We start from the raw sequence: 21,281 nt of genomic DNA on the forward strand, positions 1-21,281 counted from the left end.
TATGGTTTTAGTGAATTTAATTGACATTGTTTTTGTTTTTGTTGAGCGTTATTCAGTTTTGTGAAAAGCGCTCCATAAATAAAATGTATTATTATCATTATTGCTGCAAAATTTAGTACAGACATTCATGTCTAACTCGGGATGATTTATAATATCTTTGGTGACCACCTCAGTTTTCATCACACCCCATCAACAAATCTTATTTGTCAAGTACTTTCTTTTGTGACCAAATACCTGAAGACTAATGACATCAGCTGTAGGTGAGATCGTGAACATAGTTACAGCAGCCTTAACATCAGCATGAGTACAGCCTGACTGAGCCTCTGGCATGGCTGTAGACCAGAGTTTCTCAGCTTGCTTTACCTGGGGGCCACTTTTGCATGACAGGAGGCTACGGGCCAGTTAATAACCAAACAATAAAATTTATCAGATGTAACAAATAAACCAGGCTAATCCAGTTGCAGCAGAACCACATGGTTAAGGTACACAGGGGCATTTCAAGGATTTAAGGACATTAAGGGCAAAGCTCAGATCCTCCCCTTGTACTTTTTTTTGAATAAACAAGCTCTATTTTTAAGCTTTTTGTGCACTCTGACACCTTATTTATATTCAAAGTATCAAAAAAGTCCACGTGTGACTTCATTAAATTTCACTGTGAATTCAAAAAGGTCACCAGGCCACCCTGCACCCTGTCATGGGCCAGATTTAGCCCACAGGCAAAAAGTTGAGTATCACCGATTTAGACTCTTAATCTTGTTTCGGTATGATTCAGAGGAAATATATAAGTGCAGAAAGTGATGGCAGCTGCAAACCTACCTGTTGGTGCTGTGGCTGAGGCATTGACGGTCTTCTTGCAAATGTAGGGCAGCCGTTTGTTGCACGATGCAGATTCATAGTTTTGTTTAGAGTTCAGGACTCCGCAGTCTGACTCAATAAGCAGAGAGGTGGATGGCATTCCTGTCAAACACATTTCCACACACAATACATCAAAATAAAATCGCAAACTGACAGTGACAGCAGAGCAAAGGAGTGACCTTTACCTCTGGATATCTCTTTAGGTTCAGCATATCAACTGTGTTTCACACAGAGAGGGGAAATAAAGAAATGTTTCATGTTGTAATAACAGTTCAACACAATGCTGCTGGTAGCAACATTGATCTGTTGTAAATTATAGCAACAACAAAGAGCTCATATCAACAGAAGGCCAGATGCCTGCAGTAGCCTTGACGTTCAAACAGCAGAGTTAAGTTGAACAACATCTTCCCTTTAAGAAGAAAAAAAAAACAGCAAACATATTACAATAGCTACAAGGCTTTATAAAGCCCTCCATTCAGTACTATTAATGAGTTATTCAGCGACAGCAACAATCCCAATGCCACACTGTGTCCAAAAACCAAGCACAATGAGCTTCTTTACAACACTGGCCTCATTGTTTCTCTGACTGACACCAAGTCTCAGTTTATAGAAGGCGAGCGACAACAGCAGATCACAACAGGATGCAGGGTTTTGGTGTGGTAGGAAGAGCAGGTATTTCCAGACCCAAATCAGGTTAAAAAAAACTAACTGAGTTTAACCACTGACTGTTTTAACATTTTTATATAAACGTGCTTACAGAATTACTCTCAGAAATAGGACAAACATTAGAAAGTAACACTAGACAAATCAAAATATATAACCATCATCACCTGTTTCCCAGCGCAGGACAGAGAGAGGGGAACCATCAGACCACTGCCAGCCATGAGACGTGTCTAACTGGTTAAGGCCATTCCACATCCGCTCCGGCATTCTGTCAAGGCCCTCCAATACTGCACAATGCGACATTCACAGCACACAGGACAAATAATGGATAGATTTAAACAAAGGAGTTAGATTATAAGATTATATGAAACATCTGGATGATTTGGAGCTGTGAAAACAACACAATAAAACAGATGGATACACAATAAATTGACTTGGTAGGAAAGAGAGGAGAAGAGTGGAAGAAATGAACAACAGTCGAGCCCTAACTGAAACATAAAACTGATATCATTTGGTTCAGGAAGGATGGACAGCCTGATAAAGGGAACTGGTGCTGCTCCAGTCACACCTTGATGTAGTTTTCAACTTCCTCAAATTAGTAAGTACACTGGTGTTACAAGGAAAGGAAGCAGTTGCAGGTGCTGTTTACATGGTTTTAATATTTCTACAGAAGCGCGTGCAGCCCAAAAAACTGAGAGAGGGCATTTAGGACTGAAATCCTTGAGTCTACAAGACTTTTTAGTTAACTTTTAAAAATGTTTCTGATGTTTGAATTGACAGTTTTCAGCTTAGTGTGACGAATAAGGCTCAAAGACGAAGAAACAGAGAAAAGTCGTCTGTCTTCATTCATTCTCACTTGCAGCATTGTAAGTAGTCAGACGCAGCCTTGTGTTGCAAATTTACAGTAATTACTGACAAACCCCGCAGCATCCGTTTCTATGTAGACTTGAAGCGTGCAGATGATCTGCAACACTTGTTGTAGGCCAGATCTTGGTGTTAATGAGGTCATACTTCCACTCACACAAACAGATGTTTCTCACTCATCTAGCCTCACTTGTTTTCTTATCTTTAACTTGCATGCAAAGAACAGCAAGCAGTAACAATACAATAATAAAGCAACAAAAAAAATGAAGAAAACAACACCTTCAGAGGGCCAAAGAAGTAAAGCAGTATATAAAGTCATTAAATGGAGCTATTAAATGGAGATGCGGTTCTACTGTCTTTCTGCTCTGTTTCTTTTTTTTACTGTCTTTATTGAGTTTTCAAAATATACAAAATCAACAGACGTAGAAAGACCCCATTAATTTCCCCTACCCATTGCCAACCCCCTCCCCACCCCCCTGATCCTACCCTGACAGGCTACTACTGTCAAAAATAACAAAGCAGTAACAGCAATACAAACACACAAAATTAACCATACAATGCACAACAGAATAAATGCATATAAGGAGGAAAAAAATCTATGAATTTGTATAAATTCACAAAAGAAAAAAAGGGCAGAAAGAAATAAAGAAAAAAAAGGAAAAGGAAAAAAAAAACAACCGAAACATTATGCCTGCTGCTCCACACACCCATTTACGCTTTTATACATATTTCCCTATGACTCATCCCAACAGTTGTAAAGTAGGACATAGGTGGGGACCACGTATTACCAAATTCAGCCTTCTTTCCCTTCAAAGTCAATCTAATCTTTTCAAACTTTAGATGGAAAATGACATCCCTCAGCCACCTGGCATGAGCAGGGGGGGTGGGATTTTTCCAGTTGAGCAAAATGAGACAGCGGGCTAGCAAACAGGTAAAGGCAATCACATTTTAGAAGTTCCCCGACCAGGCAGTAACCCACTAACATCTTGTAAGCTTCACTCAAAGATTTAAAAATTGAATCCCAAAAAGAACGTAAACTTGGGCATGACCAAAACATATGAATTAATGTAGCTGGCACAGATTTACATCTGTCACACGTTGCATCCAAATTTGGGTAAATTTTAACCAATTTTGCCTTGGAAAGGTGAGTAGGATGTACGATTTTAAACTGCATGAGCCCGAATCTGCTACAGCTGGAGATGGAAGAGTCGAGAATTGAGAATCGAGTCCCAGGTGTCATTCAAAAGCAGAAGGTCTAAATCCTGCTCCCATTGTATTTATCTCAGAGATGACTTCATAAATCTGGGAGATTATGCCTTTCCTATTTACGTCAAAAGACAGCAAACTGTCTACTGGGGCAGTTGGGGGCATATTGGGAAAGGAGTGGTACTGTTTCTTAACAAAGTCCCTCAATTGTAAGTACTGAAAGAAATGGGCACATGGTAATTTATATTTTGTCACTAATTGTTCAAATGATGCGAACACTCCATCCACATAAAGATCCTTAATAAACCGTAACCCATTCCCATGCCAGGTGCGAAATGCCATGTCCATCGTAGCTGGTGTGACAAGGTAGTTGGACATAATGGGCGCCATTATTGAAGGACTTTGCAAGCCAAAATGCTTCCTGAATTGCAAGCAGGTATTAAGTGTTGAGCATGAAACAGGATTGCTGAATTAACTGCCTGCTGAAACTTGTAAAGCAGAAGAGGCCAAAGAGTGGGCGGGAAGACTGTGACTCAATGACAACCCATTCGGGCACATTGTCATCCAAGTGGCCTTCGGCCCAAAAGATGATTTTTTGGGTGTTACTTGCCCAGTAATAATGTAAAAGGCTGGGCATGACTGATCCTCCCACCCCTCTATGTCTCTCCAGAAAGCTTTCTGCTCTGTTTCTTGAAATAGTTTGTTACTTAAACAGTTGGGCAGGGGTCGCCCTCAAAATAAAGGTTTTTCCTTTAAAGCACTCAAAGAGTACACATGTTGTTTCTAGGCTTTGAGAAGCACACGCAAGGTGATATGTTTAGATATTTATTTAAGATTTATTTTTAGTCATTATTTCTCCTTTAAAATCAATCAAGCATATCATCTTTAAAAGTGCTGGAGTTTTCTAACTTAATTATTTTTGCAATTTTTATCACTACACATATTATGAATGTGTGCGTTGGGAAGCTTTCCCCTCATTTTAGAGCATTTGAGATCGTGCTGAATCAACACTTCCATCATGAAGCTGACAACTTTGATTACCTTGAGATTTTTGTCAGGTTATAAGCAGAGGAAACAGATGAAAAAAAAGTTGAAAAAGAAGTAATAAATAGGAAATCAGCCTTACAGGTTTTGGAGTTGAGATCTTCGGGCCCAGTCACACTCAGCAGATCAGCTCCCTGACTACGACATGAATCCAGAGCCTCCTGCCAGGTCACCGCGGCACTGGAAACAAACTCATAGCAGGAGCCCCCTTCCGGCCCAGCAAACAGAGTCTGGCATCCCTCCTCTGCAAGGTCAAAGAGGCAGTGTCAGTGTGAGCGAGAGAATCTCAGCATGTCATTTAATTTTGTTAATGTAATTTAACGTAATTGATTACAGAGAAAAATAGATTTGTGCCAGTGAAAATGGCTTGCACACATCAGCTTCTGACAGACATTGTAAGGCCATTAATGTCAAAAATCCAGCCGTACAATGGAAACGTCAACATTTAAAAAATCAGCTGAATATTATCATGAAGCTTGTGAGAATATAACACAACATGCCAGGTGTTAGACAGTGTCCCTTCTTTCTGTCCTGGGCGTAGTCCGATGTTGTGGCACACCAGGACAGTCCAGGAAAATCTGCATCTGGGAGGCACCCATGATGCCAGCTGCCGTTGAATTTGAAGGGGAACTCACAGGGAGAGCCGGCTGCGTTCCCATCAGTGGTGTGGACGACTGTGAAGAGAGAAGAGGGGAGCAAAGAGCAAAGATCAGGAAAAGACACAAAAACATGTCAGGACAGGGATTTGTTGAAAGTAAAATTTGGTGTCTTGTTGCGTACAAAGATCTACTTTCTCTTTTCTCAAAACACACCAACACACACACCTAACAGATAATGTCTCTGAAATGAGACCACAATGAACTAAGGTGAGAGGAAAATCTGTCTACCTCACCTTAAATTTACATCAGACATGCTGGTAGGGCTGAGCAGTATATCAATATTATATTGATTATGTGATATAACACTGAATATGGTCTTAGATTTTGAATATCATAGCATCATAAGTGTTCTCTTTTCCTGGTTTTAAAGGCTGCATTACAGTAAAGTAATGTAATTTGCTGAACTTACCATTATATCAAAGCTGTTCTATTATTTGCCTTTACCCACTTAGTCATTATATCCACATTACTGATGATTATTTATCAAAAATCTCATGGTGAAAATATTTTGTAAAAGCACCAATAGTCAACCCCACAATATTGTTGCAATGCTGATATCAACATTTCTTTATAACTGATTTTCTGCATGTCAGTCAGCCTTATATGCAAGTATATAAACCAATGACTATGGACAAAGGAGAAAAATCACTCTATAACTGAGAGGTAATAAGTGAGAACAGCGAGAGATTAAAATCATCTTAGTGCTGAAAGTCTAATAATAGAAGATGTGAAAATCAAGTGATAGTCTATATCTTCTTTGTTTGTGTATTTTTATATTTATATTTTTGTTTTATAGAAAGCATAAACCATCCACACGTATATTCTGGGCCCTTTGGATACACATCTAAAAGAAGTGTTAAATTTCAAATTTTAATTCCTGCTTCATGTGAGGGTTTTTTTGGACAGTGATGGATACAGAGATCATCCCATATATTTCAGCAAAAATACCCTTTGAAATGACAAATTCTTTGGATGATAAAAATGTATTATTTGCAGAAAAATCACCTTTTCTTAATGCCACTGTGGCTCTTATTAATGCCAATCAACAAAAAAATAAGCACTTTTATCAAACTTAGTACATACTTCCACAATTATTGGATAATGTGCAGTTTCAAACCCTAAAATTATTTACACTTAAACCTTCTTTGTCTACTTTTATGGACACTTTTAAATGTAATATGCGGAAAACACAAGTTTATTGTAAATTTCTAACATTTCTTCATATTGTCCAATGTGTTGGTTCTGCTAATGCAGAAAACAATACTAATAAAACAAAAGTGAAACTTTTGTCGTTGCACTGTGCCACACAGACTCTGTGCATGTACACCATTATAAAGCACACCCAAAGGAAAGCCCCAAAAAGTCTCAGGACATAATTTAAAAACCGATACTCAGGTTCGAGAGGAAGTGCTACTCTACTAACCTGGAATTTGACACAACATGTTGTTTCTCAGCATAAATGAGTAATAAATGATGGGAATGGCGATAACTAACCAGTCAGGTTCTGTTTTAAAAGTACAAGAACCAGTTTTGTCATGTAAGACAAAAGCCAGCGGAGGCAACACCTCTAATACAAGGGTGTAACGTATCACAAAGTTCAACTGAGGGAATGGGCTCTTCCTAAAGTGTTATACTCAACACAAACTGAACACAACTTTCATTTTCCCCAGAGCTCCAAAATGGACAGCACAAAGCACTTGTTTTGCAGATCTACAAGCATTTTCTCTCTCATATAAAAACAAAGAAAATCACACTCACCGCGATACGGCCTCTTGCAGATGCTGTCCTGGGATCCCCCTCTAACCCAAGTGTCATTAGAGTCCCGTTTAGTGACGACTTTGCCATCACTGACCGCCAGGCCCATCTGATAAACAGTGAAAACAGCCCCATCCAGGCATTGCCAAAACAACAGGTTGTTGGCGCCACAGTCGATCAGGGATAACGTCTTAGTGCGGACGTCTAATGCCAAGCAGAGAGACATGTCCACATGGAAGAGCCTGTGACCTGAACCCCACTTCCACAACTGGGACTTGCTGTTTGGGTCACAGGAGGCGAGAGTCAAGTCTGCCGAAGCCGCTGCAGCCAGGCACTGTCTGGTGCTCCCGTGCTGGATGGTGAAAGCATCCTCGTCTGTGGTGATGGGACAGACACAGAAAACAGTTAAAAAATGATCAACTTCAGCGTAAAATCTGCTTTGAGCCTTTTGTTACCGTACCATCAAGATATGAAGTTGGCTCTGCAATGAAATTCCAGTCTTAAATTATTACTGGGCTCATGTGATCTTTTGAGAAAACATAAATGTAATAACAATAGCTACAATTTAGAGCAGTCAGATCATTTCCTCTGAACTTTTTTGTGGTACATTTTGGAGGTTTTAGCTGCAAGAGGAAACAGTATATATATATATATATATATATATATATACATATATAAGAAAGCCATCACAAAGAAATGGATGGAGATAAACCTTGAAATATAATATATCTTAAGGCTAAGACTTGAACAAAATGTAAAACACTGGAAAAATGATTTCCTTTTATTTGTGCTTTTATTGCTTGTTGTTTTTGGTCTTTTTTGTTTGTATTACTTTATATTGGCATTTTGTGTCCTGCATCTTGCATCATTTTTCAGCTCATTTCAATTTGATCCTAACTCTAAACTAGTTTTTGTCACTTGTGTTCAAGTAAGATCGTTTGGCTTTCTGTTGTTGCATTGCCTCTTATTTCTGCTTGCAGGTCTACTTTATTATTATTATCATCATTATTATTATTATTTACAGTAAATATGCACAGTATTTATAAAGTAAAAAACCCTCACACTTGAAGGGTGTTTTATAAAGCTGATTTCAAAATTAGTTTTGGACTAATTTTATTTCAATTTTACTACTTTTAGGCCAACATATAAGATAAAAATAAAGATATCCATGGCAGTGTGAAATAGTCTTTTCCCGTTTGGGAAGACATTTTTACAGAAGATATCAAATTATCTGCACAAACTATCCAGAGAGAGTGTACAGGAAATACATACACAGCAAAACAGGAGGGAAACAAATAACCTGTTTGCACACTTAAAGTCTGACCACACACACGCTCTAAAACAGTAAAAAAAAATCATATCACAGCTTCGGAGTGTAGTATTGGAGACAGTCAGGTTTCATCAAACTCTGGTAGCTCAGCCTTCATAATGAGAAAGCTGAAGAGATGCACACATGACTAACACGGAGATACTGGGGGAGGGAGGGATGAGTATGCAATTTGTTTGACCTGTCAGATTATGGTGCGACATCAAACTCACAAAGGGGATGGGAGCAAAGTCAAACTACTAACTTGCCTAGTTAAAATAAGAGCTGTTTTTTTTTTTTGTGCATTTGCCCTCAGTTATTGTAGTCCCGCAGGTTTGGAGCTATTGTCCGCGAACTAATGTCGCGCTTCTGTTGACGAAGTTAAACTGAATGGCCGAAACAGCTTCGTCATAGCTGAAAATAGAAAGCAGTGACACAGAAATGAAAGTTAGGTGTCCGAGCTTGAGGTAGCTACTTACCGAAACCTTTAGCCAGTGAGCAAGTCCCCAAGAAAACAGTTGTGTCCAACACAGTCAACAAACAAAGACAAAGTGTCGCTGTGGGTATTTTTCAGCATGGTTACGGCTCCGTCTTTTTGCTGGAGTCATAAAGAATTTGTCCTCTCGGAGCGGTGAACTGTGAATGTAAGCCGACCGATAACTTAACTCCAAACCGAAAGTGAACAGATAACTAACTAACCCAGTTGTCCCAACTGTCAGCTGTGTGTCCAGAGTCCCGCTCCGACGGCCCGTCAAGCCCGCACGAGCCCGAGTGAGGGAAGAGACTTCCGGTTTAACATGCAAAATAAAAACCAACTGCTCATCAGGAATTATGTGGAGGCAAATCAGAAGTATTAAAATGATGAGTTTAGGTCTTGTAAGTTATTGTATGTGATAATAATTAAAAAAAAAGTTTATTTATTTTTAGATGAACCATGACCTAATAAGTCATGATTTTTTAAAATAATAATATTACTCACAATGTTTTTTTCATTAAATTATATTGTAAAATAAAATAATATGAAATAAAATATTCTGTGAAGTTCTGTAGTGTTATGTCAATATTGACTCTACAGTAATAAAGGCTACTAAAACAACGCTATATTCATAGAAATATTAGTACTAATTCAAAAAAATAAGAATTTTCATTGGGAATGATATGAAAGCTCACCAGAAGTATAAAAATGATGTTTAAGTTGTCATAAATTGTTGTACATTATAAAAAAAAAAAAATCAGATCAACCATGACCTGCCAAGTTAAATATACAAAACTGCAACTAACAAAACTATTACTACTACTACTACAACTACTACTAGCCTACTACTACTACTCATAATAATAGCAATGATGATGATGATGATAATAATAACTTTGCCATGAAAAATATTGTAAAATAAAACAAAATTAAATAAACTATGTAAAAAATAAATAAAAGCATACACGCAGAGAGAGAGAAGATGGAGAGCATGAATTGTGAATTAAAATTTGATTGTGAAATCTGAATTTTGCCTTAATATCTCAGGACTTTGACTTGCATATGAGCATTTTGACTTAAGCTGTCTCATAATTCGAACCTATTTAGTCTCTTTGGACGGTCTGTGTGAGCAGAAAATGTGATGTGGGCCCAACTAACCCTTTAACTTTGAAGGCGAAATGACTCTTCTTCCGTCTTTGCCTTTTCATTTCCCTGCTCTTTGCGCTCGAGCCCTCCCTTCACATTCCCAGAAAGCCCGGATATTTTCTCCGGTTACCGCTTCACGCCCACTCCGTTTGTTTCCGTCAACTGAAACGCACGCGCGTCGTGGTTTCAGCTGCAGTGGAGGAAAGGTGCAGCAGGGCGTTATTGATTTATCTTGAACGTAAAGTGGCACCCTAATGCTGGCAGATGTCATGAATTATTAATGTTATTAAATCCTGATGTCTGTTAACTGTTAGAAAAACGGCTAATGGTTGCATTTTGTCCTTTTGTGTTTCCTATCTTAGGATCTGCCAAACGCTGAGACCTTTATTTAGGCAATCTAGCGGTTTGGAGTGTATCGTATTTAGATCAATGTTATATTTGTACACAAAGGCCTACAAACTCAGCATTGTTTCCAAAGTGACAACAGGCCTATTTCTTGTGTTACCTTGACAACGATGTTAGTCACTGGTTCATTATTTAAATAACTGATTACCAAGAATAATATTCAAGGAATAAAGATAAACTCTCAATAAAAATAGATGCATAAACTAAACTTTGCTTATTAGAAACCAAAGACCAAAAGCTCCGCGGACTGCCTGCCAAGTTTCATTTACCCACTAAAACTGAACATCCAACACCTGCTTTGTCTTTCCCAGTCTGTCTGGCTGTTATTCACATATATGTGTTTTTATTGTCAGTGATAATGAAACACTACAACAAAAAAAAAAACCTATAGAATTTTAAAAATAATTATTTTAAGGATCATGCATGGATTACTGAACGGGCCCAGGGGCCCAAAGTGTCAGGGGGACCCCTGACATGCAAATTGTGTACCAACCAGGGGCTACTGAAAATGTCCACTAACAGGATAAAACAAACAAAAAGGGACACTAAATGGCTACAAAGAGACAAAAACAACCACAAGGTGCCACACAAATGACTACAAGACACAAAACTACCTCGAGGACGCCCAAACTACTACAAACAGACACAAAGTAACCACAATGACACACACATTGATGACAAAGAGATACAAGATGCAAAAGAACTGCAAACAGACACATAGTAACTACAAAAATGGGCAAAACAAACACAAAGGAACATAAAAATACTTAATAAAAGGTAGACAAAACAAGAACAAGGAGAGATAAAGTGACCAAAAAAGACACCAAACTACCTCAAAGAGACACAAAGTTACCCCAGAGTCCCAAATGACTACAAAAAGATAAAAAAAACAACCATGAAACACAAAATGACTACAAAGACACACAAAAAGACGAAAAAGAGATGCAAAGAAAGTGCAGACTCACAAAATAACTACAAAAATGGGCAACTCAAATACAATGGGTCATAAAAAGGACTACAAAGAGACACACAACAGCCAAAATGAGACACAAAATGACTACAAGCAACACATAACTACAAAAGACATATAGTTTACTAAAAGAGACACAAAATTACTGCAAAAAAAAAACCAAAAAAAGACACATTTCTAAAAAGAAACAACAACAAAAAAGACACAAAATTACCTCAGAGACACAAAACGACTCATTGCGTCATAATCTGTCCATGTTAAGGATTGAGCCTAATTTTTCCAAAGAATAATGGCCACAATAAAATCAATTTAACGCAAAGGACAAAATATGCAAACAGTTAGCCCTGAAAATCTAAAGTTCTGTCAGATAGTGCATGGTTGTATATTATTACTACATGAATTATTTGATCTCAGATATTTTGTTAAGAGGATGTTGTAGGAGGAAATGTTTTATTAAGGCTGCCGACTAAAAAAGTGAAGTAATTAACAGACTGAAAAGGGAAACGTGCAGATTTTTCCAACTGCGGATTTCCTCTATTTCTTTGACTCCTCTGTTACTCATACAGCGGGACTCAGTGATGAAACTAGATTTGTTAGGCCGGACTTCAATTTATTAAAACAGAAAAAAATGTGCAAAATACATTGAATAATTTGCTTTGCATGATCGGACAAAAGTGAGCGTGAGATAAAAATCCATCAGTTATGCCTTACACATTTTCTGTTAGTTTTGAACATACAAAAAACCTCTTTTTATCAATATACAGCACATGTATTTATAAAAATAAAATAAAAATACAAAAGTAATACTGACAACATTGCTGTACCACGTGTGCAGCTCCAACAGCTCCTAAATTCTGAATGAAATGTACAAAATTACAAATGCCACTGTAATTTCTATTTTCTCATCAATCAGTCTCTTATATGAACATTTCCTTTCACCCGTTTGAATCTTAACCTAACTTTAACCTAAAAACCTTTTAATTCAAATAATTTTCCTAAATATTGCTTGGCAAGTGATTAACCCTTTAGAACCTGGATTGACATCAGTTTTGTTGTGCCACGTTTAGACGCCTTCACAAGCATTTAAACCAATGGAAACTGGAGGAATTAGTTTGATTTCTTTTGTAAACATTGGAGAAAGCCAATAAGAAATTTGGAAAGAAATGTCCAGAAAGTTGCAAAAAAATTTGCAAAAGGTGACAATTATATGATTTATATTTATATGATTTATATGCTGTGGGGAGAGTCTTAATTAAAAAAAAGGAAACTATATTTATTATTCTTATTATTATTGTTTTTGCTTATTTTCAGGTAATTTTCTTATTTTTTTTATTTTTGGGTCATTTCTTGTCAAGTTGCTCATTGCCTTCTTTCCATGTTTTTGAAAGAAATCTAGGTTTCAAAGGGTTAAATCCTCAAAATTCAGGATTGTAACAAACATCAAGTGTTCAGTACCTTTTTTAACAGCTCTCTGGCATCCTTTGTGAGTTTAGAAATTCAGACGTGTCAGTGTCAACGCAAACCTTCACAAACATTTGTCACATTTAAATGTTTTGAATGAATGGAAACTGTCGAGAGCAACTGGGATCCTTCAAACACATTCTCAGATTACAGAACTGAACTTTTTCCGTCATCGTCTCACCACTGTCCTGAGGAGTCACAGCTTTACAGTGTAATGTGGCGTTCATACCTGATGGCGACAGACGGACAGAGAATGGGAGAGCCACAGAAACCTTAAAGGAGTCGCTGAGTGCTATTCTCCTGAGTGAGACTCCAGGTCTGTGATCAGCACGTTTCCGTCAGACTCTGTTGCCTGGGAGCTGGTTTGTCTGTAGTAAGCGCTGCCGAGCGTGGGCAGCCCACGAAAACGTGACGCGTTCCTCTTGTACACGAACCACATCGCTCCTGCCAGCAGGGCAAAGATCAGCACAGCCACCAGCACCGCAGCGGAGATGACCCCATGATGTAGACCTGAAATACACAGCACGATAGCTTTCATGTCATCATGTTTTAATCCTGAGCAAATGTGCTCAGTTTCTTGTTCGTTACTTGAGATTAAATGTCCCCAAAATTTGCAAGAAATTTGTAAAAAAAAAAAAAGTACCTGAAAAATAGCAAAAAATAAGGAAAGTCAAAAATTATCATTTCGTGACATTTTCAAATATAAAAGCATGATGATTATAAATATAGTTTTCTGTAAAAAAACAAAAACAAAACAAAAACACTAGGTTTTTTTCAATTTGTAGGACATGTTTTGTCTAAGTTGCCCATTGCCTTTTCACCCGTGTTTTCCAAAGACATCAAACCAATCCAAAGGTTTAAATACTTAAACAGCATCTGAATGCAGTACAAGAGAAGTGATGTTGATCCAGGTTTCAAAGGGTTAATGTGTAGTTTGATGGCTCACTCAGTCAGATACTGTATATATTTGCAGTGATGGAGAAAGTATTTGGATCTTTTACTTTAAGTAAAAAAAAAAGTATCATATTGTGAAAATACTCCACTACAAATAGAAGTCATTTATTGCAACTTTACTTAACCCTTTGAAACCTTGTGCTGCATTCAGAACCCTTCAAACCCAGAGCAAATTGGCTTGCTTTTTTTTTAAATAGGATGAAAGGCAAAGAGCATAAAGTGTTTGGCAAAATAGTAGATTTGGAAAGGTATTTTTTAAAAAGCGCGGGGGGAAATGTCCAAAAAAAAATTCTATAATCATCTTAATTATATATTTCAAAATATTTTACAGCATTATTATTTTTAAGCACATGTTTTTCAGGTTATTTCCCTTTTTGTTTGTGCTTATTTTTCTTTTTTTCTCTTCAATTTCATTTATTTATTTTCCTTTAGGGTTTTTTTTTAACAGTGTATTTCCTGTACTTTTTAAAAATGTTTTTTGGTAATTTTGGGTAATTCCTTCTTTGGTTACTCATTGCCTTCTTCCCACATTTTTGTAAGAAATCAAGCCAATTTTGCATCACATCATATCCCAGATTCTGTAAAGATTCTGTCACTCTCAGCATGTTTAATCATACACTGTATCCGCACTGAGCTCGTAGCTGAGCAGATGTGAAACAAAATTCTCATGCTGATGGCATCAAACCAAAATATAAATCATTTAAATTAAAGTGCACTTTACCATTTAGCGGTTCCACTTCCACTTCAGGAATTACATCTGTAAGAGAACACATACAGTAAAGTTCGATATAACTTATCATATATCGTCTTGGGGTATTCAAACCAAAGAAGAAAATCGAGACTGATAATGCTTCTCGAAAGCTCTTTGCTACGAAATGTGATCTGGTTAAAAAATAGTGCAGTACCGTTTATCAAAAGAATCATTAAGAAAACCTTATTTTTGACCTTTTCATCTTAATTAATGTTTTCAGCTATTGTGTCCTCCTTGTATTTGTGTGAAACTCTGAAACTACACAGCCTTCTGTGAATCTGCAGCTTTCTGTGGCAAACACACACTTGGTTTTCAGGCTACAGAAAAGTGATAAAGATAAAAGCACCTTTATCCTGAATGAATGCACATCTTTCTGCATACAGTGACAAATGCAAAGGCATTGTTGAAGTATCTGCCAGGTGTGTTTTGGAGAAATTGGAATCAGAATAGTAATTTTTACACCTACAATAGCAGATTTTTTGGCCACTTTGGCTCTGGTTTGGCCTGTGTCTGATGTTTGGTGCTGGGTGAGAAGTGCACAGGGAGTTCAGCAGAGCGTTTTTTGGCTAAAAACTGTGATGAGAGCGAACTAAAACAGAAAAGTAAAACCAAAACACTGAGCTGAAAGATGATAAGATGCTACACAGAGTTTGAGGAGAGCTGTAGAGTGATGTGATAATATTATTCTATTCATCAATCTGTGATCAAATCTAAATTTAGGGAAAAAAAACTGATTGAAGCGACTTTAAATTTTGTGAATACGATCAATTAAATGTCTTCCCGCTAGCGCCTTTGTCCTTAATAAGTGAAGTAAAAAGGCCTTTGCATTTTGATTTTGTTTTTATTTAGCCTTTATTTAACCAAGTTTGACCCACTAACATCAAAGATCTCTTCTACAGGGAGAGCTGGTCAAAAATAGTAGCAACACAGTTTTTAAACAAAAACAAAAAACAAATTAAATTAAATTAATAAATAATAAATCTGAAGGCAAGTGGGATTTCTCTAAAGACTTTAAGTCTCTTTTGGTGTTGCTTGAATTGAAATCTAAGACCAATTTTACAGTAGCCAATTTTGATTTGAAATAAAAACCAAACCATGTACCGAAATCAATTATTTAATGTTAGAGAGAATTTTATTTTACTTTTCAAATATTTGTTGTAACATAAAACATGAACCTTTGGTGATGTTAATGCAAGAGGCATCTGATAAATTATTGTTTTTTAAGTTACCCATTATTTTGAGCTTTTGCAATGCAATGTCAGAAACAAAAGAGTCATGGAAATCTTACCTCCAATGTCTAAGCATTTTTAAGATTTTTGAGAGATTGACTAAAGACATTTTAACGCCAGTTAAGGACTTATTTTTAGATTAATTAATTACACGCCTCTTAAGACTTTTTAAGGATCCATGGGAACCCTGTACATTTTTTATCCACACAGAACTTACTGCTAATTCTTAATTAATTTGTTTTGTCTCTAATTTGATCCCTGTGGCATTATTATCTGGGTAAACTATAATGCAAGAGGAGGTCAACAAATACTTCAATATGTTGTATGAGTTCAAGAGACCCATTATTCTTTCAGACGGCCACAGCTGAACTTACCAGAGATGGTTTTGCAGACGAAGCCAAGCCGCTCGGTGCACTGTGACATGTGCCACACACCATCAGACACCCTGGTGGTGACGCAGGAGTCTCCAGTCAGCTGCTTGGAGTCCGGAGCTTTGTTGAGCCAGTTGGTGTAGTCCATAGGTGAGCCATCCACCCAGGAAAGAGAGTCAGCTAAAACCAGAGGCCACAGTTTAATAAAATGGGATTGCGGGGGAAACTGTGATCATCCGATGTGTACAAATTCTTACTGTCAATGTTGAAGTACATCCCCAACCACACGGTGTGGTGAAGGAACCCCGACGACCACAGCTGCTCCAGAACAAATCGGTTCTCTGTCTCGCTCTCTATGGTCAGCACATCCGAGGTGTTGACTAGGAGGAGACAGAAGCACAAACTCACAACTACTGAACTGTTGAAAGGAATTATTCAGAATTTTGGGGAACATCGTCAATTCACTTTCTTGCTGAGCGTTGTATGAGGTGTTAAATTCCACCCTCATGTTAGCACAGTTAAAATGAAACTACAGCCAGCTGAATGTTAGCTTTGAGAGACTGTAAAACATAGATTAAGATTAAGATTGCTGCTGTAAGGCTATTCAATGAAGGCTGGGACATGACCTTTGACCCAGTGGGAGCTATGGTTTGACACATGCGCAGTGTAACTAGAGCTGCAGTTTTGAAGGGTTACAGCAGACAGTGCTACATATAAAGAGAGACGTCCCCTCAGGGTCTGTTTGGGTGTTCTCAGCCTGACAGAGCCTTTCAAATGTGAGGCTGCCAACACACAACAGAATGCTTTCATATAGAAAGCATCTGTTAACGGTCTTTTATTAACCCTGTACATATTGGCTTGGTTTCCTTCAAAAAGAAAAGAAGAAGAAATGATACCTACGAATTTACAAGAAATTTGTAAAAAGTAAAGAAAAAAAACAAACTAATGGAAGTGACCTGGAAGAATTGCTTTAAAATTATTATAATTCTGTACCATAATGTAACTGCAAATGTAAACAGAGTTTTTCCATAGCTTTTCCCCAGACATTTCCCCCTAGCTTTTCTTTTAAAATAAATAATTTCCCAAATCTATTCATTTCTTGCAATTTGCAACAAGTGTCTTACCAAGTTGCTTATTGCCCTTCCCCCATGTTTTTGAAATAAATCGTAGTAATTTGCTCAGTGTTGAAAAGTTTAAATACTTGTGAAAGGCATCTGAAAGTAGCACAAAAAAAGTGATGTCACTCAGTCTCAAAGGGTTAACGACCTTTTCAGTAATTGCAGATTTTTAATTCTCACCATATCGTTTTTTTTTGCATAAAATAATTTCCGAATCAAGGCCGACTATGGACGCCTCAATGAAACAAAGCAATGATCTCCTTGTTTTATGAGCCCTCTGTGAGCACAGACCAGATTTCACTACATATGTGAGTGATATGACATGATATAACACCCTGAAACCTCCTTTTTCTGTTTTTTTTTAAACATTATTTTTAGGGCCTTTCTTGCCTTTATTACAGTGCAGTTAGAGAGTGACAGGAAAGGGGGAGAGAGAATGGGGATGACACGCAGCGAAGGCCACAAGCCGGAATCGAACATGGGCCGCTGTTAAGGACTCAGCCTATATGGGGCAGACTCACTACTCATTGAGCTGGAGGCCGCCCCTAAATCTCCCCTTTTTAACCTCCTAGATGAAGGTGGGGAAATAGTTAGCCTGCCTCTGTCCTGCCAGGCAACAAGCAGAAACAAACAGGGGCTTGAGTTTAGTCATACAGTGTGCAGTTGCTGGACAGAACCATGATCTGTTTGGAGACCAATAACAAGGAAAATGAACATGCACATTTCGATAAAAAAAACGTCACTCACCATCACGTAATGTGGGTTTTTAAATTTTGTGGATTTTTCAGTCAAAGGTGAAACAGCAAAGATATGTTGGGTTACAGTGTGCTTTGCCCACCTCATTAACTTGGCTCCAATACAAAATCTGAATGCCGTCACTGACGTCATGTCCTTTCCTTCTTTTATAGTTTTCTTTGGAAGTAAATGCTCCTTTTGAAGAAACAGTCAGGCGCATAATCCCCTGGAAAATTTTAACCACACTTTCCTCTTACTTTTTGTAAGGATTAAACAAATGAGGTATCGTGTAAATTAATGAGTTGCAGAGGTTTTGGTGGCTGTTTCCAGTCTTTTTGCAAAGCTAAGGTGATTAGTTGCTTCTTATTAGCTGTACAGACATGAGAGTGGTACTGCTCCTTTCATCTAACTCTCTGCAAGAGAACTAGTAAGTATCTCTCCCAAATATCCACCTATTCCTTTTAACCCTTTAAAACCTGGACAAATTAGTTTGCTGTATTTCAAAAACATGGGGAGAAGGCAATGAGCAATTTCATAAGCCACGGCCCAAAAATTGGTATTACTGAAAAAGTAACATGAAAATGACCTGATAATAAGCAAAACAAAAAAAAGAAAAGTAAAAATGAAAAACAAACAAGAAAATTACCAAATAATGTGGCACAAATTATAATAACTTATATTTTGTCTATAACATAATTAAAAAAATAAAATTACAGTAACCGTTAATATAGTTTTCTTACATTTTTCCCTATTTTTTTTTTTTTTATATACCTTCCCACGCCACCCTTTTTGTGTTGACTAATTTTGTGGTAATTTTTTTCTTTTTCCAAAGAAATCAAACCAGTTTGCTCAGGTTTCAAAAGGTTAAGGCCAATATACTGAAGCAGCTCCTCCATTTGACCTGCAGGGGGAGTATGTATTCCATTCTGCAGGATACTGTGATACAGCGGCCAATTCTTTCATCTATTTGTCTAATTTTCCATCATGACATTGTTGTCATGTAGACAGAAATCAAGCAGAAAATGACTACTCAGGTAATGAATAACATACCTTTCTGCCTGCAGTGCTCTCTTGACTCTTCAAATGTGAGTTTCTGCACCACAGGTTCAAAGTTGTAACAGCCGTGTCCAAATTTCACCCACGTTGAGGGACACGCCACCTCATATGAGATGAATGGTTTACTGCCTGTGAGACGGAGAGCAGGAGAAAATCATGAGTGACAGAAACCCAGCAGCCGAAGACATGCAGTGCTTCGATTTTCCAGTTTCACTGCAGTTGCACTGACTTGGCGGGTGAAGGTGACACAGGGCCCCTGATAGCATAGTTTCACAGTCAGCTCTCCGCCAGCCTCCGCTAACGTCCATGTACACACACTCTCCCGTCACAAAGTCTTCATCGTCATCGGCTGGGTCCCAGTGTGTGTACACGGTGTCACTGCCATCTGACCACTGATAATTGATGCCATTCTGTAACGAAGCACAGCCACCAATGTGTCAGTCATAAAGTTACACTTGTGGTGCCACAAACACTCAACACTTGTTTCACATGGACCTGTGACTGAGTTGTTCTTTGCTGTATTGCATCTTTTGCACTTATGCAAACATTCGTTTATTACATCAAATTATTGTGCCTGTATAATACCCGCAGGGTGGTGCTACATGTCACCACTGACTGCTACACTATTGCTGGTACTGAGTGTCTTCCATGTGCAGACTATGTATTTGACTGTTTTCACTGAGTTTCTTTTCCCAAAATTAAGTTTTACATAAAAAAGATCTTCGCAACAGCTTGCTTACAGTTATTCATTCTTGGTCGTGCTTACTTACACTTACACTGAACCTTTAAGGATGTTTGTTTTTCTGAGGGAGATTCCCGCTAAAGATTCACCAGAAGTGAAGCACACTCAGAGTTCCACTATATAATGATTCAGCATGATTCACAGCGGTGGTGAACTAGGGCGGATGCTATATTAATGAGCGTATAAAAGTTAAGAGAACAGAATAACTGTAGGTGGCAAATGAGACAGAAAATGAACAAGATCAGGCACGAAAAAAAAAGTGAGCATAGAGAATCGGCTCCCTTACTTCCTGCGTTCATTTGTCTCCATGACTAAGACATTCCACAGGGGCTCAGTGATACTTGAATCCAAATGTTAAAGCTCTGACTGTCTGCAGGGAAAACACGTCTGTGGATGGAATAACCTCCACATGGGCCGAAGGCCAGGACGAAAAACCCTCAAGGGATGTGAGACAACTGTAACAAGCCACTGGCGGGCACCTATGTATAACAAAATCATTCAAAGACATAAACCTGTAGTTTAGGACCTTTTGTAATGCTGTGGGTAACTTATCGTCCCTTGTTAAGATTTAGCTCTAAGCTATTCTGCTCTAACTTAAATATTTCTTTGTACATTTATTACTCAAGAACAGTTCAAAATCTGCAGATTTTTCAAAACTAAGAAACTCAATCAGATGTTGTGAATTACAAGGACTATCAGTGTTTATCTACATGATTATGGCCAGTTTTAGGATGCTGATGACATGCCGACATGCACAAATTGGGCTTTTGGCAAAGAAACAAAGATAAAAAGCACATGAAAAGTTTTCAATTACCATAATTTAAAAGCATGCCGATTTGTATTCTCTGCAATTCATGCTCATTAACCAATTTTAAATGGATACTTTTGGGAAACACTTTGATTTGCTTTCTTGACAAGAGTTAAATGACAATACGACTCTCATGTCCGTTAAATGTGAAACCACAGCCAGTACATTTTAAGTTTTGCTTAGCATAAAGACTGGAAGCAGGGGGAACAGCTAGCTTGGCATGGTTCAAAGGGGAAAAATCTGCCTACCACACTGGCTGGTAATAATGGATAGCGCCACTTGGACATCACCCATCAATGTGTGGCCTCTCGTTTTGAGGCCGTTTTTAGGGCCTTCGCCATCTTAGAGGTGGCCCAAGGTAACCATATCTGAACGTGATGGTGGAGCTGGGGAGCCGAGGTGACATCTGATTATATAGTTTAAGCCTTAATAAAAATGTAAACAGGTATTTAAAAAAATCACTCTTTGTAAAAGTTGTCATGAGGGAGGAAATTAGCTATGGAGACCAAAACTGTTTTTGTCCCAGGCTGTAAACATTTTTCTTCCTGCTGTAAAGTTGGTGATTTTAACATGGAGGTCTATAAGGAATGACTCACTTTCAGAGTGAGCCTCAAGAGGCCATTCATGAAACTACATTTTTTGGCATTTCCGCCTTGGCCAGGAACAGTGCTCAGCCTCACTTGCACTTTTTTCCAGTGGCCACAGTAT

General features: G+C 37.9%; 2 protein-coding genes across 2 annotated transcripts in view; both read right to left on the reverse strand.

The window, feature by feature from the left end:
* Positions 1 to 8,919, reverse strand: part of ly75 (lymphocyte antigen 75) — a gene marked incomplete at its 5' end in the record, with an annotated part of 32,940 nt that extends 24,021 nt beyond the window's left edge. Inside the window, 6 exons of the mRNA XM_042487577.1 lie at positions 817 to 957; positions 1,686 to 1,805; positions 4,715 to 4,876; positions 5,133 to 5,306; positions 7,050 to 7,421; positions 8,832 to 8,919. Of these exons, the coding sequence (XP_042343511.1) occupies positions 817 to 957; positions 1,686 to 1,805; positions 4,715 to 4,876; positions 5,133 to 5,306; positions 7,050 to 7,421; positions 8,832 to 8,919 (1,057 nt within the window). The remainder of the gene's footprint in view (positions 1 to 816; positions 958 to 1,685; positions 1,806 to 4,714; positions 4,877 to 5,132; positions 5,307 to 7,049; positions 7,422 to 8,831) is intronic.
* A 3,767-nt stretch (positions 8,920 to 12,686) lies between these two features.
* The window catches only part of pla2r1 (phospholipase A2 receptor 1), a 33,910-nt gene continuing 25,315 nt past the window's right edge, over positions 12,687 to 21,281 (reverse strand). The window contains exons 25-30 of the mRNA XM_042492985.1: positions 19,253 to 19,433; positions 19,018 to 19,152; positions 16,372 to 16,494; positions 16,118 to 16,294; positions 14,485 to 14,520; positions 12,687 to 13,319 (exon numbers count right to left, since the gene is read on the reverse strand). Coding sequence (XP_042348919.1) covers positions 13,102 to 13,319; positions 14,485 to 14,520; positions 16,118 to 16,294; positions 16,372 to 16,494; positions 19,018 to 19,152; positions 19,253 to 19,433 — 870 coding nt within the window. The 3' untranslated portion in view covers positions 12,687 to 13,101. The remainder of the gene's footprint in view (positions 13,320 to 14,484; positions 14,521 to 16,117; positions 16,295 to 16,371; positions 16,495 to 19,017; positions 19,153 to 19,252; positions 19,434 to 21,281) is intronic.

This window comes from Plectropomus leopardus, chromosome 1 (genome assembly GCF_008729295.1).
Source record: "Plectropomus leopardus isolate mb chromosome 1, YSFRI_Pleo_2.0, whole genome shotgun sequence".
NCBI lineage: Eukaryota > Metazoa > Chordata > Actinopteri > Perciformes > Serranidae > Plectropomus > Plectropomus leopardus.